At 40.3% G+C, this 27850-nt stretch overlaps 1 protein-coding gene across 1 annotated transcript in view; it reads right to left on the bottom strand.

Moving 5' to 3' along the window:
* KCMF1 (potassium channel modulatory factor 1) overlaps positions 1–27850 on the bottom strand; it is a 51016-nt gene that overhangs the window by 7125 nt on the left and 16041 nt on the right. The window contains exons 2-4 of the mRNA XM_071581035.1: positions 21349–21516; positions 10086–10225; positions 3015–3116 (exon numbers count right to left, since the gene is read on the bottom strand). Coding sequence (XP_071437136.1) covers positions 3015–3116; positions 10086–10225; positions 21349–21516 — 410 coding nt within the window. The remainder of the gene's footprint in view (positions 1–3014; positions 3117–10085; positions 10226–21348; positions 21517–27850) is intronic.

Genomic DNA, 27850 nt, shown 5'->3' with positions numbered 1-27850 from the left:
CTCCCTGACTTTCCTACACTACCAGACCTCAGATGAAAAGGGGCATCTTCTCTTCCTTTTCTCTTGCTTTAGACCTGACTGTTGCTAGGTATGATGTAGAGCCCAATGTGGAACAGTCACTTCTTACCAGTTTTGGAGACCTGACATGAAAACAACAGAGTAGAAGCAGAAAATTCTACATGCATTATCTTTAATCATGAGCATTGTATTCCCAAAATACATCCATTTTGGGATGACTGACATTGAAGCCTTCTGTATTAGAAGAGATTGTTTTTTCTAGCTCAAATATTCCCTAATTAATAGTCATCTGGTGGCATCCATGATTCTAAGGAGAGAAAATGCTGCAGAAGTCTGAATTCTAATTAAACATCTTGTGCGTTTCAGTACAACGTTAATTTCACTCTGTAGATTGGAAAATTTAAAATTCCTGGCCTTCAGAGTTGTTAAGCTGATGAAAGCCCACAGTTTGACCTTTGGTACACTGCTCTGTAGTTACTAGGATGTAATTCACTTTAAGGCAGTAAAATGCTACCCTGACACCCGATCCCGTCAGATCTCATGATAAATGGATAGTTGAGAGATAGGGAGAAAGATGATGGAGGGAGGGAGGGAGGGAGGGAGGGAGGGAGGGAGGGAGGGAGGGATAGATAAGCTCAGCAGGGTCAGCCCCGGTTAGTACTTGGATGGGAGACCTCCTGGGAATACCAGGGGCTGTAGGTTCTAGTCCTGAGGACTTCACTGTCACTGTCCAAGCTCGTTCGGCCGTGGCAGATGGATCTTAGGAGTTAAACAGTAGGGCCAGTTCTGCACACGCTGTGCCTCACCTAAAACATCCCCTGAAGGCTGGAAGGATACGCCCATGTGGGGAGAGCCCTTCCCAAATCTTTTACGAAGCCTGGCCATACATACAAATCACTTTAGAAAAAGCCTCATTAGGCAGGGGACTCCCTTCTAAGGGGGACAGAGGGCCTGATATGCAGACTGGACCCAACTCACAGGGAAGGCTGCTGTCTCCCAGGGGCTTGGCTAAGGGACATTACTGGAAAACTCTCCAGTTGAATAAGGCCCCTGGGTTACTATCCACTATTGGCTGTTCAAATTGGCACCGATGGAATAACAAAGAGAAGTCCAAGGACAATCAAAAGAGACTTCGGGGCCCTAGGATGATTGGTAGAGAGATCAGGAGCACTACTAAGTTCTTCTGGTGACAAGGAATAGTATTGATAGGAACAGGCAGATCCATCAGGTGAATGAGTGGCTTTGAGGTTGGTGTAATCAGAAAAATCTTGGGGTTTTTGATCATGGGGTGATCTGCTCAACACCTGGTCTTACTGACACCTGATGGGATGCACCTTTTTCAGAGGGGGAAAAGAGTTCTAGCACAGGAGGTAGCAGGGCTTGTTGGCAGAGCTTTAAACTAGCTTGGAAGGGGCAAGGGGACAAAACCAGGGTCAGCAGTGATGAGTGATGCATTGGTGAGCCAAAACTTGAGAAAAGACCTCTAATGGGATCCCTCAAACTGCTTCATGGGGTGTTGGCTACAATGTACCACACCTGAAATGTTTCTACACCAACGTACGCAGCATGAGAAACATGAATGAGTAGAACATGACACAAGAAAAACTACTCGAACTACACCACCCATCAAAAGCAACATCTCAGAGCTGTCCAAAGGCCAGGAAAGGCCCAGTGGTCTGAAAGATGCTCTCACATCATCAATCTCATCTCAGCTCCTCCAGAAAGGAGGATAGCATGACTCTTGGCCATTGAGGACCTCAGGAATGCCTGAGATGAAGCTCTCATGGCCAGAGCCACCATGTTCAGCACTCTGATCCTCATGGACGCTGACAGATCTGTTTCTGTCTACACAGAAAGGTGAAGTAGAGATAACTGTTTTTATCCAATTTTGTAGTGTTTTTTGCATTATTTGTTACTCCTTCACAGAGCCAATCACCACCCAAACTCATTTACATTGATGCAATTATTGTGTAGTAATTAACAGGGCACATTTTGTCTGTCCAGATCCTAAGCCATGTTCATACTAATGAACTTAAATGCAAACAAACACAATCACAAGTGAAATGGAACCATCTCCTTAAATGCTGTTTCTGTTCTGTTAACATAATGAACTCTGTTTGGTAGGGCTTAAATTACATTTTTTACTCCAATTACCAGAGTTTAGATTTTTCTTTTTAAAAATATTTAAACAAAAAGCCGCTACTAATATTATAATGGAGCCTTTTTGTCTGTTTGCTTAAATGAGACACAAAGGAATAATTCAGAGATTACTTACTGTAAGGATGGCTACATAGCCTGCATGTCATTAAATACAAGCCCAAACAAAAATATATTTCATCAGTTAATCCTAGGGTGGAAGAAAATTTTCAAAAAGAAAGATATTCCTAGAACAGTATAAGCCACCCCCCCCCCGCCCCCGACAGGTCCAGTTCTTCAGCCATCAAGCACAGATAAATCTGCATAACTGGCTGCTAAGGTAACTGAAAGATAACCTCCTATTTCCCATAAAATCTGAAGGGTTTCTGAGTTAACTTACAAATTATCAGTAACACTACAAAATAACATTATTAAAATTTTGTGTTAAAAGCAGTTCAGCAAGTTTAAAAATCTTTCATCAAAACCAGCTAAGCTCAAACCATCTTCATGTCATAAACACATACAGGCATGCCACCAAATCTTGATACATAAAACAGCATCAACAGTACTGATCAGGCAAGATAAAACGACAGTGCAATTAGAAAACCCCCTGTGTCAAGATTCTTTAAATATTCCTAATGTTAGAGCAAAAAGCACTCTCAAGTATACCTACAGTCTGTGCACAGTCTGGCATTTACACCTTTTAAACCAGCAAATGAATTTTCTTATTTTTGACATACAATGTCTTCTAAGTTCCAGGAAAACCAGAATATGACCCTTTGACTACAAAAATCAACATAAGTCATTATAGCCACCAGGTGAAACAGTCTAGCCTCTTAGCCCTAACTTGGAAAGGATATTAAATCTCTAGGAGCTCTGTGTTCCAGTGTAAGATGAGCTGCAAAGTCATCTGTTACGTGATTCGGATCCCCTCCAGGTAATGCTGCACATATTGGACAAATCTGAAATGACAAAGCAAGAAAAAAACCCCAAACTTTGTATTTTTTTACACAAAATACAACTTGTATTATTGAGTAAATCATTAGACATTGGCTCTTGTGCTTTACAGTAACATTCTAGGTACTAAGAAACACCTGGATATCAACATATTCACCCAGAAAATGAACTGAAGTGCAGATATTAACTTAGTCATCTTTTACTTTATGAATTTCAGAATACTATGAAAACCAGAGTTACAATTCACAAATTCAGTTTTCAATTACTTGAAAAATAGTATTTGTCTGCCAACTCTGCCACAGACAGCAGTCAAATTACACAGGAATGCTATTTGCCTCCTTGACACTCATCCCAGCAGATGAATCAGAATGAAACTGCCCATAAGTATTTTTTAAATATCAGAGATGATCCCACTCAGGCAGAGAGGGACTGATCTCCATACCCCTCCACACTGAGGGTCCCTCTTTGGTTTGAGTTTCTTTTTTTTTCTTTTGGTTTGGAGTTTTTGATTGGTTGGTTTTCTTCAGTTTGTTTTTAAACCAAAGTACGTGTTAACTAGGCAGACAAACACTACTATTACAACTGGCATAATTATGACTTCTTTTGAATGACTCCATAAACAGCTTGAAAAGCATCTTCCACTTTTCTTTACAGTAGCTGGGATGGAATATAAACCCAGTGCTCTTCATGCAATACCCAAACCGTTGTCAGTAGATCTCAAAGACTGCAGTCATTAGAATACCTATATAATAGTGTACACATCTGTTTTACTCTCATGGAGGTGAGAACAAAGTCTTGAAATACGTTTACTATAAAATCTCCGTTGCTTTCAACAGTGACTGTTGCATCTAATGCTACTTTAGTTCTAGTAGCCAGTTCTCAGCAGAAAGCCAGGCATTTTAAAAGCTTTCTGCTCCAACCCCTTCCTCTTTATTTTCAAGGTTCAGCATTTGTCTTCACAGATTTTTCACCACTACAGAAGCCATACAAGTGGACACACTACAGGGCACAACTTACCACAGCATAATATAATAAATACCTAACTATGCCAACATATCATACAGCTGCCCTGCAAGGATATAGGAAAAGATGTGTATTGGGCAGATCATTCTTTGTAGCAATGCATTCTCAATACATGACTTGGAGAATGTCGTGTCAGAAATGGGCTGATGAAGAAAATACACCAGCCACTGAGAATGCTTTATGTGGTTTGAATGTACTAAATGTAAAAACTGCATTGTCATTGCTTCTTCTTCCCGTAACCCCCTGCCAGGCCATGGGGCTGGGAGAAGGACAGTGACCTCATGTTACCTGAAACCCTCTCCCATTGTACGTAAATCCCCTTACTCCTATTGGCACAAATCCAGACTCCCCTCTTGTCCCTTACTGGTGAATTTGTATCCTTTCAAAGTCCATATAAGCCTGTACCCCTGATTAAACTTCCACTTTGTTCCTGCCTTCTCCGGTGGTCCCTGTGTGTCCTTTCTGGGGGCTCTCAGATACCACATGGTCGGGGTGAACATAGAGCACACACTTCTCCTAGGTTAACGGACTGATAATCCAGGATCAGGAGATTCCATATTGTTGCAGATTCCTTCAGCACACAGCATAACGAGGCTACAAGAAACCAACCCTCATAGTTCTTAACTCCAAAAACATCATTACAGCTGCTTAATCTTCAAGAATGTGTTTCATACCAAGAGAATGCAACACCTTCAAAGCAATGTTTTTTCATTTAAGCTATTCTGAGGAAGCAGAAACCCAACATATGAAAAACAACACACTCCTGAAAGTAGCAAAGCAAAAGAAAGTTCTTTTCTAATAGGGCAAAGGTATTATGAACTGCACATATTTGCCCAAAGAGACTCAGTCCTCAGAAAAACATCAGCTAAGGAAAAAGTTGCAAGGAACAACGAGTAGGAAGGAATCAAAGCATCCCAATCCTAATTTTAAATATCTACTAAACATTCAAGAACTCTGACTAGGAAAATTTACTCAAGTATTGTTACACACAAACAATTTAGTTAAGCATAAGCTCTGACAAGATTCTCAATAAAGACTGCTGCATCACTGATGAAGTGTGACACAGCTAAAAGTCACTGTTAACTAGAACATACAAGAACAAACAATGTAGATGAAAGGAAAACAGTCAGAAGTTTCTCTTGAATTTATGAGCGTTTGTATTAAGAAGTCACCATGCTACAATCAACGATGACTCCGAAGTCCTAAGTCAATTACACTCACAGAATACCTGCCAGTTTTCAGAACTGTGCTTATATTACCACTATTTGCCTATTTACGTGCCAGGCAACCACTTTAACTGAGCATTTTTGTTACGTCAACAAGAGTTACTGTGATCTTTGAGGATGAATTGGGGACCATTCAAACTATCTCAAGATTATCCATTTCATTAGTGCAAGAAAAGCTCTCCTCAATTTTATCAGCGAAGTATCAACAACCTAGCCCTTACAGTTCATGTACTTACTGCCTTGTAAAGGTAAGAAAACTGCTGCAGTGCAATGTAATAGTAGAAAATTTGCATCTCTGTTCTGGAACCAGACTAAAGAGATGATATTTGATAAAGTTTCCTAAAATTTTTGTATTTATAATGCTGGCAGACTGAACACTGTATTTCATTTGGAACAGTCCAACTCACCTGAAATTCCAACTCCAGCAAAAACAACCATCATACTGATTACCATATTCCTCTGCTTCTGCCTTACAAAGCTTTTGCCATTGCCCTTGGTCGTTTTGTGGTTGAAGAAATATTGGTACTTTAAAAGAGGAAGGGGGCTCTATGAACAGCAAGAGAGCACTAGCCCTTTAAGTCAGCATGTACCTGCAGGGCATTAATAGCTCTGGGGATGAAAGAAGATCTTGTGGAGGTCTCACGTGTTGGGATTAAAAAATGAACTTGCAAGGGTGGCATTATAGTGGTTGTCTACTATAGAGAACTTTATCAGGAAGAACAATTGGACAGGCCCTCCAGAGCCATAGAGCAGCTGCCTCACAATTGCAGGATCTGGTCATCATGGGGGTTTTCAACCACCCCAATAACTGTATCGAAACACGGAATGACTGTAATCCGAGAGGTTTCTGGAGTGTACTCATGGTAAATTCCTCCTTTAAGTGATGGAGGAGCCAACGATGAGAGGTGCTGTGCTGGACTTCACACTTAACAACAAGAAAGGGCTCGTTCTGGATGTCAGGGTCATAGGCAGCCTTGGCTGCAGTGACCTCAGGGCAGTTTGAAATCCTGAGGGCACGGAGGAAGATGAAAAGCAATCTCACAACCCTGGACCTCAACAAAGCATATTTTGGCCTTTTAAAATATGTGCTTGGAGAAGTTCCACAGGATAAGACCCTGCAGAGTAGATGGGCTGCAAGAGAGCTTGTTAATATTCAAGGATCACCCCTTCCAAGGTCAAGAGCTCTTCATCCCAATGAATATGAAGTCAGGCAAAAGTGCCAGGATGCCTACATGGACAATCAAGGCCAAACTCAAATACAAAAAGAAAACATACATAGGTTATCCTCCTAAGACAACCCTGAAGGAACACATAAACATTACCTGAGCATCACAGGGAACACAAGGAAAACTAAAGCCCAAATTGAATTTGGCAAGCAATGTCCAAGGCAGCAAAAAGGTCTTTTAGAAGTGCATGGGAAACAAAAGCACAACTAGGGAAAATGTAGGCCCATTGCCCCAAAGATGAGGGACATTGTTTTACAAGGACATAGAAGAGGCTGAAGTAGTGAAGAATGCCTCCTTTGCCTCCATCTTTACTGGCAAAACTGATCTTCAGGAACTTCAGGTCCCGGAGATCACGGGGAAAGTCTAGAGCAGTGAAGACGTTCCCCTGCTGGAAGGGGATTAGGTTGCAGCATATTTATGGGAACTGGACATACTTAAGGCCACAGGCTGTGATGGGATACACCAACAGGTACCAAGGGAGCTGGCAGATGCCATGGAAAGGCTACTCTCAAAAAACTTTGAACAATCATGGTGACTGGGAGAGGTGCCTGAGGACTGCAGTAAAGCAAGTATCATTCCTATCTTAAAGAAAGAAAAGTAGAAGGACCTGGGGAACTACAGGCCGGTTAGCTTGCCTTGATTCCAAGGGAGGTGATGGAGCAGCTGTTGGACACCATTTCCAGGCATATTAAAGACAAGAAAATCAAGAATAGTCAGCATGGCTTCACAGAGGGACCAAATACATAAGCTTTGTGTGAGGAAGTGCGTGGCCTATTAGATGACTGAGGAGCAGGGGATACTGTCTACCTGGACTTCAAGTAAGACCTCTGATGCAAGACACTCGAAGACAAGCTTGATGCACAGACTGAAAAAGCAGATGGTGAGGTGGAATGAAAACTGTCACAATGGCTGTGTTCAGAGGCTGTGATCAATGGGAATTTTGTTGGTTACGCAAAACTGGGAGGAATGGCTGATATGCCAGGAGCTGTGCTGCCATTTAGGGGTACTTCAAAACCTGAAGAAATGGGCCAATGGATACCTCATGAAGGGGCAAATAGAAAGTCCAACACCTGAGGAGGATCAGCTTCAGGAACCAGCACACTGGAGGCCAGTGCCCAGGAACACAACTCTGCAGCTAAGGACCTGGGGGTCCTGGTTACCATGAGCCAGCAGTGTGCTCTTGAGCCAAAGAAAGTTAATGTTGTCCTGGACTGCATTAGAACAAGTCTTGCCAGTAGGTTGAGTGTGGTGATCCTTTGCCTTCATCCAGCACAGGTCAGGCTACACCTGGAGTACTGTGCCTGGGTCTCAGCTCCACGTACATGAGACATGCACACACTGAGGAGAGTTCAGCAAAGGGCTACAAAAACGATTGCAAGAATGGAGCCTCTCTCCTACAAGGAAAGGCTTAGAAAGATGGGATAGTTCAGCCTGGAGAAGGGCAGGCTCATGGGGAAGATCTTATAATGTACATGAAAACCTGAAGGGAGGCTGAAAGGCTGATGAAGCCAGGCAGTGACAGGAACAGACAGTGGGCACAAATTCAAACACAGGAGGCTTCTCATGAGTATCAGGAAACACTTTTTCATTGTGAGGGTCATCAAGCAATGGCACAAGCTGCTCAGAGAGGCTGTGGAGTCACTATCCTCGGAAGTATTAAAGAACTGTCTGGACATGATCCTGGACAATCAGTTGTATGTGGCCCTGCTCAAGTGACTTCCAGAAGTCCTTTTCAGCCTCAGTCAGTCTGTGATTCCTGTCTGCAAATACCTAGCACTATGGACATACCAATGCCAACATATGAGAAAAATCAGCAAAAAATAAACTTCTTACCTGCACCACTCTGAATATAAAAATGGCAAAATTTAACGGAGCAAGCATTGTTTGTCTTATTCTTTGAAAAACTGAGAGGTGGAGGTGGAAGGCAATAAGTGACTCTATCCCTAAAACTTCCCTTAAAGATCTAAAAATACATATCTAAAATAAAACATATCTTGGGACAGAGATACTAAACCAATTCTGAGCTCAGTACCTAAATCCAAAAAATTGATTGAAAACCTACGACCACAAACTTTTAGAATCTATAATATTTTCCTCTTTAGTAATCTTGTAGCCTTTCACTGTCTCAGTAAGGCTACAGTATCCATGTAGTTTTTAAAATACTGTTCTTTACCATTGTTTGGAACAAAGATAGAGCAGTGATGCAGACTGCTGCACAAAAAGTGTGGGGTTTGGGGTTTTCTTACACATCCAACTCTTTCAAGATTCACTGGAGTAGCCAGTGCTGAACTCACAAATTTAGGCTTTAGTTACTAGTTTATAACTAGTGCTGAGTTGCAGAAGTCACAGCTGTAAACAACGAACAGTCAGATTTAAAAACCTGGGTTATGTGGACATTTCTGTGCCAGGGACATATTACTGACATCAAGTGGTGCATATCAGAACTGCAATAAGAAGCCACTAAAGCAAATAGAGTCATCCAAATGTGGAACTTTGAATGGTTGATGCTATGTTTGAGTTGTAAAGTCTAAGAAAAACTCCAGGAGATTATAAAATTGCAGCGTGTCACTGAGTCAAAAAATAATCCTACAGTCCAGGTGACTGTACTATTTCACTTCCTATGTTTTTAAGAAAGATCAGAACACCTTTAAGTCCCACAAAAGGTGAACAAACAGCCTTCCCTATCACCCAAGTGATATGGAGAGAAATAATTCATTTTCTGTCACTAGAAAACTAGAAAATTAGAATAGAGAGCCTATTTCTACTGATTTCTTCACTATGTGTTAGTAATGAGTACACACTTCAAGCATCACATTTTTTCTTGAATCTATAGTAGAGCAGTTAACCAGAGAACAACCCCCAGTATGTGACTCCACTAACCCAGTCTTGCCTGCTCCCAAGGTCAATCACTATAGCAGGAGCTATTGAAATATTTCTGTTGCCACTTGTTTAAGAATTGCATTTTAAACCACATCAAGTGTCCTACTGGTTAGGGAGGGGGAAACCCCTCTGCTTTGACAATAACAGTTTTAAAAGGATGATAAAATCCCCCTGCATAAAAATACCAAGTCTATTAAAAAAGCCATTTGAAAAGCACAACAAACTGTCTGTATGTCTTTCTCTCTCTTGCAAAAGTTGTAAGACTGGCAATCTTCCAGAAAAACTACATACTGGTTGTGAAAAGGGAGACACAACAAGACAGAATAACCATGAGAACCTTCTAAATTTTGTTTTACAGGACAATAATCTGAAACATGGCAGCCTTTTTATCAGGACAACAAAACAAAAACCATGAAAGAATCAAGCAATCTTACTATATGATGATACCCATAAATCATGGCATTTCGATATCACTGTCAAGTGCAGCTACATCTTCTGACAGAATATTTAAATGAATATACGCTTCAAGACAGAAGAAGTACAGGAAGGTAACAGTTTTTCAGAAAAGAGACTATTTTAAATATATTGCTATCATGAAAGCAATTCTGAATCTTCTTACCACTTCTGTTGATGTTTCTGCATGCTCAGAAGTAACATGTTCTTGAAGAGATGTTTCCGTATAACCCATTTTCCCACAATAAGGACAAGTAAAAGACTGTGGCTGCTCTACAGAGAAAGCTTCCCCACCATAGTACAAATCTGAAACAGAAAGTGTTTAGAGGTTACTTCAAAGCAGTGTCATCATTTATTTTGTTCACATCAACCTCTGTTTATAAATATACTTCATTGCAATCACTGCCAAATAATTCTGTTATTTCACTACAATGGCTACATTCAAAAAGTGTTCAGTTACTGATGACAAAACCCAGAGATTATATTTCATTTTCATTAGTACACATAACACAGTTTTCTAATATTCTCTACGAACAAAGACTTCTATCATGATGCTGCTGATACTGCCAAACCTTCACCCTTCCACCACTGCTCTTATCCCATGGACAGGACCAACTACAGTATTTTTCAATCATAACACAAGATTTCAAAAGGTAAACTCTCGACAATACCTCAAATTTAGATTAGAAGTCCTCAGTGATACCACATGTCAATATCCCTGCCATAGCTGAGCCACTGCTTTGCAGTAGGTAGGTTGGGAAATGTCTCAAATATTTAAAAGTTTGATAGTGAAAAAGGCATCGAATTATCTGTTACACACTCGTTCCAACTTCTAGGTGTGTAGAATGTGAGCAGTTTGTACTACGGACAAAAAGCAGGCACACACGTTTAAGTTGCCAACACTGAAGTTCCTCAAAAGTAACATCAAAATTTATCAAACAATTAAATAAGAGAATCGTTTTCTCTCTCATGTGACTAAGCTTCTGTTATGGGTTAACCTAGGTGGGCCTAGATTTGGGCTCTGGAGTTTGTACTGGGCCGAAGCTGTCAGCTGACTTGAGCTGGGCTGAGCTAACAGCTGACCTCTTCTAGCCAGTAATTTTGTATTCCATACCACATTATGACATCATCTCCAGGGAAGTAGGAACCAGTGTGGGAGTGGTTAAGGCAGTCACTTCTCAGCCCTCCTCTTGGGAGGACGCACGATGCTGTCCCAAGGGGGATGGAGAGGACCAGGCCCACCACTGGCTCACAGGGTACCTCAGGAAAGTAAAATGTGTTGTTCTGGGTCTCTCCTTTCTGCTTGGGTTTGTCTCCCTGGGGAATTAGCTTTTTCTTAAGTAATGTGTAGTTAAGATAGTAGAATTTGTGTGTTCGTTAAGAAGTTGAGGTGGGGAACTTGTTGTTGTAGACTTGTGTGAGTGTATATTTGTACTCTCTTCTAATTGTCTCTTTCTTTCTGTGAAAAATATATGTAGATTTAGTATAAATGCAGTTTGAAGTGGTTTTTTTCTTTCCCCTCTCTTTTCCTCCCTTTCCCTGGTGTTAGGAGGGAGGTTTTTCTCTCTGTGCTTGGGGGGGTTGGCAGTTGCTTATCTCAAACCGAGACAGCTTCAAATTCACAACAAAATAAAAAATGCCTTTTCCAGTAACTAATTTAAAATCCTTTCCCTGACATTTTCTTCTGGAACTCACTGACAAGTAACAGAAAAATACTTTCATAAAAGTATAGATCTTCTGCTATAAATTAAAAATTGGACATTAGCAGATAAAATTAGCAGATACTAAAACTCATGTTCTGCACCACCTGTCCTTGCCCAATACCCTGTAAACCCAGGGGAAGGACCAGTGAAGCTAGGAAGAAAAAGGTCAGCCTTCCCATATTTGCTGGAGAGGTTGCTGGCCAACACTTAAACACCAAAGTCAACTGAAGATGACAAGACTACAAGATTGGAAGAAAACTTCGTACGAATTCTTAAATCTGCTTGTTTGGTTTATAAATTAAGTAGGAATCAGCTTTAGAGTGTATTCTGAATGTTCAAAACTAGGAACAGCAGCATATCCCTCCTTTTTGAACTATCTGTTGTTCTTATCCATTACTCACAGTAAGTGTGTGATTATCTTGTGACTTGAGTAGCTGCTCCAAAATCACAACACAAATTTTACAGGTGGTGACCGGTCTTGTTTCAATGTTCCATTCTTCTCTTATTTACATAATATGCAACTGAGATTGATGAGAAAAGTAACGTGCTCCAAGATGGAGGCATTACAGAGACTGTTTCAGATAACATATGACCTTAACTCACAGGACTTCAGGATTTTAGAGCTCCTAAAACCAGTGCCAGTTCAGCACATCTTTCACCAAGTAATCCTCTGAAAGTTTCTTCAAGAATCACACTTCCCCCCTTCTGATGTACCCAAAAACCTGTGTGTGGGTAAAAAATTACCAATTTGCTGCAGCATAGGCAAATGCAAAGAATTTACACGTCATGGTTTCAAATGAAGAAAGTATGAACAAGGTTTATGTGGGACAAAGTTCTAAACAGTCATTAAAATGGTGTCTAAATGGATCAGTCATACAGATTCCAGAACAGAGATTCTTTCAGAAAAATGTTATCTGTAAAGGAAGGGATTCAAATGACAGTTGTTTTTTAAACACATAAATGCAAAATGCTTCGGTGAAGAGGGATAAAAATCTTCCTTACAATTATGTAATGAAAAATTGTAATTAAAGCAGGTTACTACCCACATTCTTACAATATACAGGAAAAAAGAAAGGATTTTAAAAGCATTTTTATTACCACAGTGTCATTGTGCACAGTAAACTTCCGTTTTCACTTTTTCACTGTCCCAAAGATAGAAGAGAGTTGGGACTTAAATAAAGATTCTGGGAACAAAGTAAGATGGCCAAACTTTTGAGCTGAGCAGTTTAACAGAATTCCAAGTTGAACTGCATTTAATATGTCCCAAACACAGGCAAACACTGTATTTTTCTCTGAAACTCAATAATCGAACAAGAATTTCTGCAAAAAAATTCTGCACATCTTTGGGAATAGCAAAAACGCCAGTCAGTCACAACACATTGAGAGTTAATGATAGTTTGTTTAGCAAATTCCCTGATTGCACTTAAGCATTAGTATGATCCTGTGCTGGTTTAAAGGTGAACCAGCAGGGGAAAGGAACTCACCACGAGAGAGATTGTAAGTCAGAGCTAAAATTTAATAATAATATTACAATAACAACACTGACACACAAGGGAAATTGCTTTCAACTCACAAAACCCCAGCAGTATAACCCAGTGTCCTGGGGCACAAACCCAAGGGGGTTTGTTTGCCCTTGTGCTGAGACCCCTGTGGTTCCCCCAAGTCCAAAGCAAAAGGAAAAGAAAAACCTGTTGGTGCAGGTGAGGGCTGTGGTCTGGGTGAGAGCGGTGATCTCCTCCTGTCAAGGTCCTGCTGCTGCTCTGGATCTGACAAGAAGTTCCCGAGGTTTTCTTACCCACCACTTATGTACCCTCAGGGAGCACCCAGTCCCTCCCCCTGGGCGGGGACTCACACAACAGGTGATTAACTCTGGGAGGCAGGGGGTATTGTTGAACTGTTGATGGCCCATTAGCAGCTCCGCCCCCCTCAGGCTGAGTGTGAAGGTGATAATGATTCCCTGGGCAGCTGCTGCTAATGGCCCATTGTCCTTGGGGAATGAATAGAGGGGGTAGAATACACAGCTTTGATCACCCCCACACAGGATTAGCTGGTCCCTCCTGCTGAACTAGGACAGATCCTCATGATCATGCTTAAATACCTGCTTACTGATGGGAAACTGAAAATCTCCATCAGTGCAAATACACACATACCAGAACATCATGTCAAATTTTCCTCTAAGGACCCTTTCTACCTGACTTTGGGAATTTTCTGAGTCCTGGCACTTTATGTACTGATATGGATAAAATACGAAGATTGTGACTCAAAGGGGCGAATCATTTTACAGCTTATAGAATTTGCATGGAAGAGCAACTTTTGCATCTACTATCCAAAAAACTAAAACAATTCCCTTAAAATGATCAGGTGGCCTAAAACCTCTACTTAGGAATGTAATAAGTATTTTCAAATAAGGCAGCTGTACTAACTCCAATTTCCCAGCTGAGCAAAGGGCCCAGGGTCACAATTGGTCTGAAGAGTCCTAAATAGATGAGTGTGTACATAAAAGTATCTTTTCCTTAGATACACTGTTAGCTCAGTGTTATGGGTTAACCTAGGTGGGCCTAGATTTGGGCTCTGAAGTGTGGACTAGGCCAAAGCTGTCAGCTGACTTGAGCTGGGCTGAGCTAACAGCTGACCTCTTCTAGCCAGTAATTTTGTATTCCATACCACATTATGACATCACCTCCAGGAAAGTAGGAACCAGTGTGGGAGTGGTTAAGGCAGTCGCTTCTCAGCCCTCCTCTTGGGAGGACGCACGATGCTGCCCCAGGGGGGATGGAGAGGACCAGGCCCACCACTGGCTCACAGGGTACCTCAGGAAAGTAAAATGTGTTGTTCTGGGTCTCTCCTTTCTGCTTGGGTTTGTCTCTCTGGGGAATAAGCTTCTTCTTAAGTAATGTGTAGTTAGGACAGTAGAATTTGTGGGTTCGTTAAGAAGTTGAGGTGGGGAACTTGTTGTTGCAGACTTGTGTGAGTGTATATCTGTACTCTCTTCTAATTGTCTCTTTCTTTCTGTGAAAAATATATGTAGATTTAGTATAAATGCAGTTTGAAGTGGTTTTTTTTTCTTTCCCCTCTCTTTTCCTTCCTTTCCCTGGTGTTAGGAGGGAGGCTTTTCTCTTTGTGCTTGGGGGGGTTGGCAGTTGCTTATCTCAAACCAAGACACTCAGTCCTGATGTCACCAAGTCCAGCAGTACATACTGTTCCATCACAGAGTGGGGAGCTTTGACAAGTACTGTCAGATTCTGTGTTGGTCCTTGTTTTTAGAGAATATAAAACAAAACATTTATGAGCTCTTTTCAGTCTCCCAATAACACCTCTGTATGTTCTCCCACTCACACCTTCTTCCACTTCTTTCACGTAATACACATCAAACATACAGGGCCAAGCCAAAAAAATACACCTTCATCTGGAACAAAAGTATTAAAAAATGCATCCCTAGAAGTTGAAACAGTCACTGGCAAATGTAAATATTTTTCCTTGGGAAGTTTATACTTCCCTTCTTTTTTTCCTCTTCAACTTTAATCTCTTCCCACCTCTTACAATCAAAATCTATTCCTTTTCCAATTTGAAATACAGATCATCAGATAAAGGTTTCCTTTAAACTAAAATCTAAATTTAAATAAAACAGGTTAGTAATTAAGTGATATTATGACTGTTTGTGTCTGGTTTTAGACCTGAAGGTACTGAATGTCTATTTCTCCGTTTTGTTTTCCTGAGTACGTAAAAACCCCCCTAACACCTATGAACCACCATGTTCTTTACTATGAAGAGTTCCTTTGCTAATGAAGATCCTAACAATTAGAGGTTATATAAGGAAAAATGCAGACATCATGCCTCTGTGGCTGCAGAAGTGAGGCAGTCTACAATTACATCACTGTTCTCATTTACAAACCTATCAGTGCTAGAACACAATATGCCTGTGACCAAAGAATTATCCATTCTGGCCTTAAAGGAATCTTTCAGATATTAAAATTTGGTTCTTTCCAAAGACAAAAGCAAGAGTCTGTAACTCTTTCACACTCTTCTGGACCTCTAAAGTTCTCTCTTCAAGGCAGACAGGAAGACAAAGGTCACTCAGCAAAAAGGAAACTAGACTCAACCATATCCCTCTAGGAGAAGGTTTACTGCCCATACTGCTTATCAGTTAGGGGGGGAATACACAGGAGTAGAAGGATCAGAGTGTATCTGACAAGGACCCAACAGTAGCTTATGAAGTCAGATTCCAAGCACAACAGTGTTTAGACATTATAGATTTTCCTGAGGGGGGGAAAAATCCCCAAGAAACAGTACAAATCTAATGTGATAATTCAACCAAAATTACAGGCAGTTTTGCTTTATTATCCATCCAGAGGCCCAAAAGTTAAATCTATAATTAATATTTAAATCTAACTAGCATGTTCTTAAAATTGGGAGGAGGTTCATAATGAAACAAAAAGTACTATAGGATTCCTTAAATAAAAATCAATCTTTCAAAGATATGTCTGCTTCAGGACTACGTTTTATAACAGCTTGCCCTTTCTGTTAAGACATAATTCTTTACAAGGTTACACAGCTGAAAGGAATTTTAGTTTCATTTCTCTATATATGAGTAATGTATTTCCAATGTGATATATATGCATAGCTAAAAATGTTGGTATTATACAAGTTGTAGTGTATTCATTTGAAATGTTTGGAGAAACCAAATGGAGGCAGCACAGCTGACAAAACAAAGTGTATCTATTCCTGTATCACTAATGAAGCAGCCATACTACTCTAAACAGTATAACCCTCAAAACTGCTCCAGAGTCCCCGAATTATGATGGCATAACTTAGCAAAATACACATTTAGCAAACAGATTTTGTTCTGGCAGATGAAAAAAAATCAACTTAATTACAAGAGCCTTAAGGTGAATCCAGTCAGACTCCACACTACACATTATCAAGGTACCCATTATTTAATCAGCTCCCTCTGCCCAAGAGTCAGGAAGAAAACGTTGCAGGCTCTTCTGTCACACAAGCACCCAAATTGGCAAGTGAAGGCACTTCTGAACTAGGGCAGGTTCTGTCCTTTGATGAGAGTGACACAATATGGTTTGGCAGAGAATTCTACTAGCAATTTGTATTATTTTCTTTGTCAGTATAACCACTTTAAAACTATGCAGTGATGTCCAAGCCACATGCTTAGACCATAAACCATCCTAACAGCCTAGAATTCTTTTTTAGAAAAAAGAAAATTAGGAAATTTGCTCTGAATTTCTCCATTGTCCTGACAAATTGCCCTACAAAGAGCACAAAAGTACAATGACTGCCTGGTAAGCACACTCCTGTTCCTTACACAGGCCTACTGCAATGCTATTCTCTGACCCCTCTGAAATAAACTAATTGGATTTGTGCTTTAAAGGCCACTTGTCATTACATATGAGACTTCATATTTTATTTAAAGCTCTGTCCCTGTTACAGCAGCATATCACTCTTGTGCTGGTTAAAACATATTCTCCAGTATCTCTTGTGGGGGCTGAGGAACAACAGCACTGCAGTTGTTCTGGATCCTATCTTGCTTTAAAACTAATACTAGGTCATACACTGACTTACAGAAAGGCAAATACGGCAGCCAGGTGGTACAAGAGTACACATGGATAGTCAGGAAACAGTGGGGCTTTTTACTTGTTTTCAGTGTTCTCATATGGGCTCCTGTACTAGCCAGTCTCAGGGGGGAAAAAGAACCAAACCAAAATGGGTCAAGCTGACAACAAAAGCTCTTCCAGAGTACCTGAGGAAGTCCATCTTTTGTGGTATATTTTGCAACATAATTACAGTACCTAGGAACCCTAAAAACTGACCATAACTTTCATGAAAGTAAACAATATGTGAACTTTTTCCATGCTGAAAGGATAATCCATGTGGTTAGCTGCCTACCACAAACTTGAACCTGGTAACAGCTTCACACAGAGCACTCATATGAACTCCACAGATATCTGCATACAGACAGTGCTGGCCGGAATGGGGATGGGAATTAATGGTACAGGGTCCTTTTCAGCCATTGCAGGTAGACCTTCAGCAAGTGACTCGCTGATCCCCATGTGTACTTTTAAAATCAGAAAATGACACTGACATCCTCTGAAGTGCTTGCATCATTTTGCAAGGGAAGGATCTATCACTCTGCTTTCTTACCCTGGACAGAACACTTATCTTTCACTAGCTGTCCACTTTCCTCCACACCATCAGCAAAAACTGTAAGTTTACTGCTACTAAAACAGTTTTCATACCTTTGAAATGAACCTGTCCTACAGACAACAGTATTTGTTTGTCAATGGCCACATAAACCACAATTTGCATACCTATCTACACTTAACAGCCTTTCAAATTCCTATTTCTAGCAACATTTTCCTTACTTAGGAAAACTCCCTACTCACACTGTCATACATTAGAAAACACTCTCCTTTCATTTGACTTCCCACACCATCAAGAAGTGACTCAAGACCTCATTACTTCTATGCTTGTGCTAGTTTTGGCTGGGGTAGAGTTAATTTTCTTCCCAAGGTCTAGTATGAGGCTGTGTTTTGGATTTGTGCTGAGCACAGGGTTGATAATACAGGGATGTTTTTACTATTGCTTAGCAGGGCTTACACAGAGCCAAGGCCTTTTCTGCTTTTCATACTGCCCCCTGACAAGGAAGTTGGGTTGCATGGGAAGGTGAGAGGAGGCACAGCCAGGACCGGTGATCTGAACTGACCAAAGGGATGTTCCACACCATATGTCACACCCAGTATATAAAGTGTCAGACAGAAGCAGGAAGGGGAGATGTTTGGAGTGATGGTGTTTGCCTTCCCCAGTACCCATTATGCATGATGGGTCCCTGCTCTCCTGGAGATGGCTGAACACCTGCCTACCCACTGGAAGCAGTGAATTAATTCCTTGTTTTGCTTGGCTTGTCTGTGTGCTTTGTCCTTTCCTTACTAAACTGTCTCTGTATCAACCCATGAGATTTCTGGTTTGCCCTTCCAGTTCTCTCCCCGATCCTGCTGGTGGGGGAGTGAGTGAGCAGCTGTGTGGGGTTTGGCTGCTGGCTGGGGTTAAACCAGAACAATGCTATTTAGGCTTATGTTGCCAATTTTATCCTTAATTATTTTCTTTTCAGCCATTAATATCTACATTCTTAGTGTTTTTCAGTATCCACTAATACAGTAATACTAACAACCCTCAGTCATTCCAGACTACTACCATTCCGTACTGATTTCCTAATTAAACTTAGCTCCTAATTTTTCGGATGTTCCTTAAAGTCACATGATCTCCTTGGCTACACAAGGCCCTCGGAAAAGTTACTGGTTTCTTTAAGCATATGTACAATACTGTAAAGGTACACTCCCTCATATGATTCTGCAGGGAACTCTAAAATCAAAACATTTTAGGAATGATGTCACAGATCTTCCTGAGCTCTAAGGAATATGTTATTTTTAAATATTTCCCAATTTATTCTCCAATGTATAAGCTTACAAGGTCAGAAGTAATTGGGTGCCATCAGCCTTTGCTGTGTGTTCTGCCCTGTAGAGTTAACAAACCAGGATTCTCACTGCAGAGCTGAGCTGCAGTATATTTTCTTTCCTAACATTGGTTCTATGGAAACAATGTTTGGATATCAAGCTGTATGAAATTGCTAGACCTTGTTTCCTTACTCTCATTTATAGAATGAGTAGCATAAACACCAAGCAATGCAGCAGTTCCCCTTGGAATCTTATTAACCACCTCAATACATCACTGTGAACCTTCTCTCACCTCACTATCCCATTATCTGTATTCTCCATGCAGACTTAAATAGTAAAAAATAACCCCTATCTGTCCCCACAACATACACACATAAAATGCATTAAGACAAAACATACATTTATCAAACGCCTCTATAAGTACCCAAGCTGTAAAAAACAAAATAAAATTCCTAGTCATTCTTATGTTCTGATAAGAGGCATTTTAAAAGAAAGTATGGTTTAGAACAAGTTTTCTAATTGCAGTACACTGAAATCTTTGACATTTAATATTGGTTTAAGGCTTCATAGCAAGTATGTTTCAGTCTTCTTACCTCTATGACAAGTATTTAACATTTATAGCAATGTAACCCATGTACAATACACAAAAATAATTGTTGCTAATGAGCAAAGACATTTCAACTGTGCATCTCAAACAGTCGCCTCAATACCCAACACTGTGCACAGAGGGTGGAAAAAAAAACCCTGCAAGAAACATATGCAAGCTAAAATGAGGGTGTGTATTTTTAATAACTCACTAAATGATTTCTTTTCAAACTCTGGATTCCCAAGGCCTGAATTTCTGAAGTCATGACAAGGCAGTCTAAGGCCAAGCAGAGGCCTGAGAATCGAATTGAAGAAATCTTCATATAAAGGTTGTTTGAGAAACTGCATGTTTATATACACAGCTGCTCTCTAAACTTTAAAGCAACCAAGTACAAATTTTCCTTCTGTTTTAATCAAAAAGATAAAAAAGCATAGGATTTTTGAGAAATCATCATATTTAAAGGTTCAAAAAATGTATTACAGCTGAATCACAAAAAAAAAATTAAAATGCAGTCTCATTGGTTTAACATGAAAAGAAAATACATATCCAGCATCAGCACCATCTTGGAACAGTGGATTGTCAAAGAATTATTTCAAAGTTAAAACCTGTGACAAATATGATACAACAGAAACAACAAATGGGACAGCAGACCAGAACAATTATTTTTTGTTTTAAATACTGACAGTGCTTTATAGTCAGAAATAATTCTTAAATTAGTAGATCTACAAAGGAATTCCAAAAGAACCGCATGCTTGTCCTTGCCATTAGTCTCTCACACTCAATACAATCCATCACTACTTTTTCTGTATCTACAGTCCCATATAAGCCACCAGAGAATAACCTTCCCTGAAAATCTCCCCAGGACTTTTCTGCTTGTATTCTGTGGCACTTTTAGTAGTAGTCATTTCATTAAGTAAGTTTATTAGAATCCTAGAATCAATTGTGTTGGAAAAGACCTCTAAGATCAAGTCCAACTCTTGGTCCAACTCCAGTCCATTTACCAGATCATGGCACTCAGTGCCACGTTCAATCTCACGTTAAAAACCTCCAGGGATGGTGAATCCACCACCTCTCTGGGCAGGCTATTCCAAGCCCTGATTACTCTCTCTGGAAAGAATTTTTTTCTGATCTCCAACTTCAATTTCCCCTGGCAGAGCTTGAGCCCGTGCCCCCTTTGTCCTATTGCTGAGTGCCTGGGAGAAGAGACCAACCCCCACCTGGCTAGAACTTCCCTTCAGGTAGTTATAGACAGTGATGAGGTCACCTCTGAGCCTCCTCTTCTCCAGGCTAAACACCCCCAGCTCCCTCAGCCTCTCCCCATAGGGCTTGTGCTCCAGTCCTTTCACCAGCGTTGTTGCTCTTCTCTGGCCCCGCTCCAGCACCTCAATATCTTTCCTGAACTGAGGGGCCCAGAACTGAACACAACACTCAAGGTGTATAATCTGCTGTTATCAGACCAAAATAACAAAATCAAAAATACATATGCACCAATTAAAAAAACACACGAAGCAGTTCTATGCTAAAAATCAAAGAAAACATGCCTATTCATTAGAACACAAGAACCTGGCTCTTATTTCAGTGCACTAATGCGGGAAGTGAGTAATAAGTAGGAATGTGAAAATCGACACTATGTAGACATAATACAGCAGCAAATTACTAGAGTTTGAAATTATCACTTACCAAAATCTACTCTTGTTAGTATGCACTGCATTGGATGGTCAGTTGTATGCCTTGTTGTTGTTGCACCACTTTCATAACAAGTTGCACACAGATCGTAATCGTAGCAAATTAAACACTTGTATCGACGACCTCGAAAGTTTCCTTTTAAACATGCATCACAGCTGACACCTGCAAACAAATAAATTGCTGTAAGACAGTAACAAATGCACTTATTTTTTATAAGGCAGATTTGTTGCTATTGCCTCTCAACAACTAAAATGAGCCAACCACATCTGTCCTGTGCACCTGACAGAAGACTCAATTTTTAAATGCATTTGTGTCTTTAAAACACACTGCTCTCCCAAAGTTACCACCTCGGATTCTTGAAGTAAAATAAGGGCAACCTCAAGCACCTGAAATAATAATAGGTTAAGTTCTACAGCCTCTTTGGACATAACTTTCTACAGACACCTTTATCTCTTTATCTCTTACTACTGACTGGTATGATGACTGTTCAGTTCGACCACTTTTAAAAGCTAAATTGCATAATGGCTGATCAAGAGGAAAAACCACAAAAACAAGCAAACCAACCACTGACAAAAATATACTAACTTTTTAGTCTTTACTACCACACTTCCTAATATTTTAATTCTGAAGAACACCATAATTGTCCATGACATTTTATGTGGGGGTAGCAATTATGACCTTTTTCCATTTAAAACAACAGAGAAAAAAAAAGAAAGCTAAGATGTTTTTTGAAATTAAGCTGTATTAGTTCTCTACATTCTATTTCTTTCTCAAGCATAATCGTTGCACTGTAAGGAGTCACACCACATGTATCTCAGAGAAAAGGCTATATACCGTTAAAAGGTTTAAATTTTTCTCTGCATGGTTTCAGTTCTCTCTGGATTACCCAGTTAGGTGCAGAACTAGCATCATCTTGTAATCTGTCCAGGTTAACACAAATTTCCTTCAACTGCAGCAGCCTCCACAAAAGAAACCAGTGTATGCAATTAAGGCAGGATTTTGATCAACATCCTCTTTCAAACATCAGTTAAGACTTGTTCTTCATAGCTTGGTAAAAGCAGACAACTTTAGAGAAATAAAACTGTCAGAAAAGGTCACATTGGCCACCTCTCTGGTTTTTTAAGCCTAACTGTCAGAAGACAGTTAATTACAGAAAATTACAGAAAATTTTTTGGCTTTTTTTTTTACTACTCCATAGAATCTGAACAGAAGTTTCAAAACAAGTATCTTCTTTTCAGTATCTCCTACTTGTTCAAAACAACTGCACCAGCTCATTGAGATGAACAGTGAGCAAAACTATTTTCTAATTTCTTACTTTACTTTCTCTGCCTACGGGGATAGCCTAAGGCATTATCTAACACATTCTAATACCTAAGCACAGTGCTATGTGAATACTGTATCTATTCTGCAAGCATCACTTTACATCAAAGAACATATTAAAAGAAAATATTTCCAGAATCTTTGTTAATACCCCCAAATAACTATGATTTGAGGATGGCCAGATTACCGTCTTCAAAGTTGGTTTGCACTGATTTTTTTTTCTGGTTTGTGGATGTCCTAGTTCAACAGCCAGGACCAGTTTATCACTGTGTGGGTGTGACCAAAGCTGAGTATTTCCATCCTCTATGTCACTCGTCATGAACTGTTAACAACAGACCATTTGCAGCAGCTGCCCACGGCACACCCAACCCCTCAGGATATCAGCTGGGTGTCAAAGAAGCCTTTGAGATGGAGCTGAGATAACTCCCCTCCATTAGCACCTTCACACCCAGCCTGAGGGGTCATGTCTGATAATGGGCCATCAACGATTCCAAAGATACCCCATGACTCACAGAGTGAGATGGCCCACTGTGGAACTCCCTTCCCGCCCCCCCCCTCCCCCCCCCCCCCCCCCCCCCCGGAACCTGAGGGTATATACTTGGGGTTTGGGGACTTCTGGAACCACTCATCGGATCCAGAGGAGGACCAGAATCTTGACCAGACTGTGACTGTCACCTGCACCAACAAGTTTATTCCCTTCCTTTTACTTTGGAGTCAGGGGAAGTACAGGGGGGTCTCAGGGTCTCAGCACAGGGAATAATGAACACCATTCTGTTTGTAGCCCAGGGTGCTGGGTTGTACTTCCAGGTTTTGCGGGTTGAGGCCGGTTTCTCTTTGCATCATTGCATTTGCTGTGATATTTCTATTAAATTGTAACGCTGACTTGTAGTCTTTTTTGTGTTGGATTCATTTCTGATGGTTTAACCTTTAAACCAGCACAGTTCATTGGTCTTGGGGATTTTGGTGTTTGAGGTGTTGGTTTCTTTTTTAAAATAAATTATTTCTCATTTAATTTGCTTTTCTCTGAAGTTTCATCCATAAACTCTGAAGGATCTTCAACAGTCTGGTGATCTGGACACAGAGAGCAACTTAACTTCCAGGAACACTTGCTTGCTAACTCTATAGACTGAATTTCATTGCTTGAGTTCGTTTGTTCGCTTTTTCCCCCCCACAGGGAGACCCACAAAATTTTACCTATACAGCACGAGTATCTGCCCAACAATGCGTGCTATACACATAACACTTATCAGTTATTGGCAGCATTGCAAGCCTTTTTGTTGCCTACTAAACGTTCTGGAAAACAGTTGATCAGCAAGTCAGATGTCACACTAATTTAATCTGGAGTCTGTCAAACACTAACAGCTTTCCAAATGAAGTACTAAGCCATGATTCTCCACTAAGTCAGACTTCTCAGACTCCTTTCCTTTTACCTCAGAAAAATTGATTAAATGCAGATGTAACCCTCTTTGCAACAAACTTGTCTGGCCACATTTCCTCTCATACATCTAAAAATTTCTACTTCAAGACAGACGTTTTTAAGTTTTCATTTACATGTTTTCCTCAGGTCAATATTTTGTATTATTCTAAACAGCAACCTCCATGTATTATACAATACCAACTTTGCAGAAATTTAGTGATAAACACAAATCACAACACAATGTTTATATTTAAAACTTCAGAACACTTGCAATGAAAATGTAACATGTGTCCGAATAACAGATGAACTTCACTTACGATCAGTTTTAAAAGAATCCCAGACTGACATCCTATTAACGTCAAACAACTTGCTACTCAGTGAGAACTTCTGATTCGCTTTTGCAAAGCATCAGCTTGGAATGATAGGAGTAATAAACATCCATTTTAGTTACAGACTGCATTTTCATTATCACAGAGGATACTGGAGGAGTCCTCAAGTTTTCTTCTACTTTGTTATTGTTATACAAGTACCAGCATACATTGCATAATGTATCAGGTCTAATTCAAAGCTTTCTGCTCTCTGAAAAATGCAATTATAATGCAACGCTGTTCCACCAGAGGACAGCGTTGTGCTAAAAGTCTAAGGAGCCTTGGGGTTCACCTTTAACTACCAAACTTCAAGTTCCGAATGTTTCTTCAGCAGTATTTCCTTGCAATACCAACGGTCTCTTATCTCTCCAGCTCCACATTTTGAGTGAAATGAATCAGCAGATACCTAACAGTCCCATTAATAAAATGTTTTACCCTTTCAATACAAAATTTTTGCTACATTTATGTCAAATTGTCCCACATCTTCACCTAACTCAGGCCAGCGACTTCAGCATTTTACATGCAGCACATTGAATAGTGCGTTTATAAAAAAAGAAGCCAAAACAACACCCCTCTCCAAGAGCTTCCATATTTTGGTTTTGATAGCCAAATACAATTTGATCTTACAACACAGAATTGGTTTTGCTAGGAATTAACCAAAATGAAAGGAACTTCTAGGTTTAACAGACACACGAAAGGGAGCACAACCTGATTTCATAATGGAGAGAATAACACTGAAAAAAAATAAGGTTCAAATATTACATATATCGGGATTAATTTGTATTTACAATTACAAACAAAGCTAAGTTATAACTTCAATTAAAGTGTCTTTACCATTCCAAGCCATTACTGCCTTGGACAGACACCCATTTGAAAAAAAGCAAAGATTTGATTTTTACTCCCACTTGGTCTCCTCAGAAACCAAGGACAATCAGAATAATAATGATATTCAAAGCCCAGTAATCTAACCCAGATAAAAAATTCTGAGAAACTGTAGAAAATTCAGTTGTTTTTTTTCTGCTTAAGGAGAACATACTGTCAAACATGAGATATACAGAGACATTGTATGTTCCAGCCTCAACAACGTGAGCTGATAACTCTATCAATACTTCCAATGTAAAGTTAATTTTTAGACATTTCAAAGAAAATGCCATTCACTAGTCATTAGAAAATATTTTTAAAACATATTAAGCCTACATCTGAAGTATTCCAACAGTGAAAACACAGCAATTAGCTCCTGAGAGCCGCATTTAATCATTCTGCTATTCCTAGAATTAAACTCCTTGGTTTCAGCAATACATTGGAAGGCATTAGTTTCATGGGTAACTTCACAGGTTTAACATTCCTGTCAGCAGCTCAGTGCCCAAAACCCCACCCTTCCAGACTGTAATTCAGGTACTGCTTTTCATTGATCAGCTCTCAGAGTGAGGATCACTGAATTCCTTTAATATCCAACACAAATACAAAACTGGCCTACCAAGGGTTTCTCTTCCAGAACGAAAATACCACTTACTTAAGAATTTCTTCCTAACTTACATGAAGTACTAAGAGGGCTCACCTTCCCAAAAAATATGCAAAAGTACCGCTGAACTTCAAGGGACTGGCCAAACTTCACAGTTTTTATGTTTCATAACCCTCCAACTTAAGCGTGCAAGTGAAAACAAAAAGGTTGTGCTGTCTCTTTTGTGGTAGAAAAGGTTACAAGCTGTATACAGCAGTTTATATACTATAAAGATCATAAGTAACACCACTTTTAAAATGCATCTGATACATTTCAGTGCAAGATGCTCTTTCAGAGGGTTGTTTAGTTTTGTTTTTAAAAGCAAATTTGCTTGACATTAACTACCTGTAGTCTCCATGCCACACAGCAAGACTACACCTTGAGAAAGACATTCTACTCAAGCAGTTCACTTGTTTCCAAGACTGAACACAGGAATACATATGCTATTCGATAACAGTACAAAAGGAAATGCCAAATGTTTCGTACTTTAATAGCTCCACCTCTTAATGCAGACTACTGCTTAATTTGCATGGTAAAATTCTAGGAACGTAAACTTCTGCTGCTTATGTCAAAATCTCACAGAAGTTCACTCAAACCACAAATTTTGATTTTTGTTTACTTTCCCTGATATGTTTACTAAAGCAGATTGTGAAAACAAACATTAAAGATACCTGCAATGCAGAACACATTTAATCACCTTTGCAGCTCCAAGTGCTGAACAGAAAATTCACACACCACAACACTGAAGTAACTACAGCCCCTCTGTCTCCTCACACAGCCTGTGTGCAACATGTGGACACGCAGTATCTTCATATGGCAGAGTGCAAGAAGCAAACCAGATTAGCACATCAGCAAAAAGAACTAGTGGGATTAAAATTGCAGGAAGAGACACTGTTGACTTGGAAATGGAAAAAAAAGGGAGGAGGAAGAGGAGAGAATCATGCCTTTCTTAACTGCATTTCTCCTTCCTATCTCAAGTGTGGAGTGGAAACAGACACCTGAATCTGATCATCTCTGTTGTCAGCAACTTCTATGAAGCCCTCCTTGCACAGTGCCTGATACTCAGAGTCACAGAACCATCAAGGTTAGAAAAGACCTTTAGGATCACCCAGTCCAACCTTCAACCCAGCACTACCACTGTAACCCCTAAGCCACTAAACCACATCACCCAGTGCCAAACTCAGATGACTCTTGAACACCTCCACGGATGGTGACTTCACCACCTTCCTGGGAAACCTATTCCAATGCCTGACCACTAATAGTGAAAAAAATTTTTCTAATATCTAAACTGAATCTCCTCCGTCTCCCATTAAGCCATTTTCTCTAGTCCTCTCACTAAAATGATAGAATTTATTGGGTTGGAAAACACCTCTAAGATCATCAAGTCCAACCCTTGGTCCAGCTCCAGTCCATTTACCAGATCATGGCACGCAGCGCCACGTCCAATCTCATGTTAAAAACCTCCAGGGATGGTGAATCCACCACCTCTCTGGGCAGGCCATTTCAATGCCTGATTACTCTCTCTGGAAAGAATTTTTTTCTGTTCTCCAACTTAAATTTCCCCTGGCAGAGCTTAAGCCTGTGTCCACTTGTCCTATTGCTGAGTGCCTGACTAAAGACATGGTAGAAGAGACCAACCCCCACCACACTCCCACCTCCTTTCAGGCAGCTGTAGAGAGCAACCAGGACCCCTCACAAGCCTGCTCTTCTTGAGACAAGACAAACCCAGCTCCCTCAGCCACTCCCCTGTAAGACACATTTTCTAGACCTTTCATGGGCCTTGCTTCCCTTCCCTGGCTGTGGTCCAGCATCTGTATGTCCTTTTTCAGGTGTGGAGCCCAAAACTGAGCGCAGAATTTGAGGTGAAGCCTCACCAAAACCAAGAACAAT

The sequence above is a fragment of the Pithys albifrons genome, chromosome Z, assembly GCF_047495875.1.
Source record: "Pithys albifrons albifrons isolate INPA30051 chromosome Z, PitAlb_v1, whole genome shotgun sequence".
NCBI classification, from domain to species: domain Eukaryota; kingdom Metazoa; phylum Chordata; class Aves; order Passeriformes; family Thamnophilidae; genus Pithys; species Pithys albifrons.
This window is presented reverse-complemented; position numbering and strand designations above follow the sequence as displayed.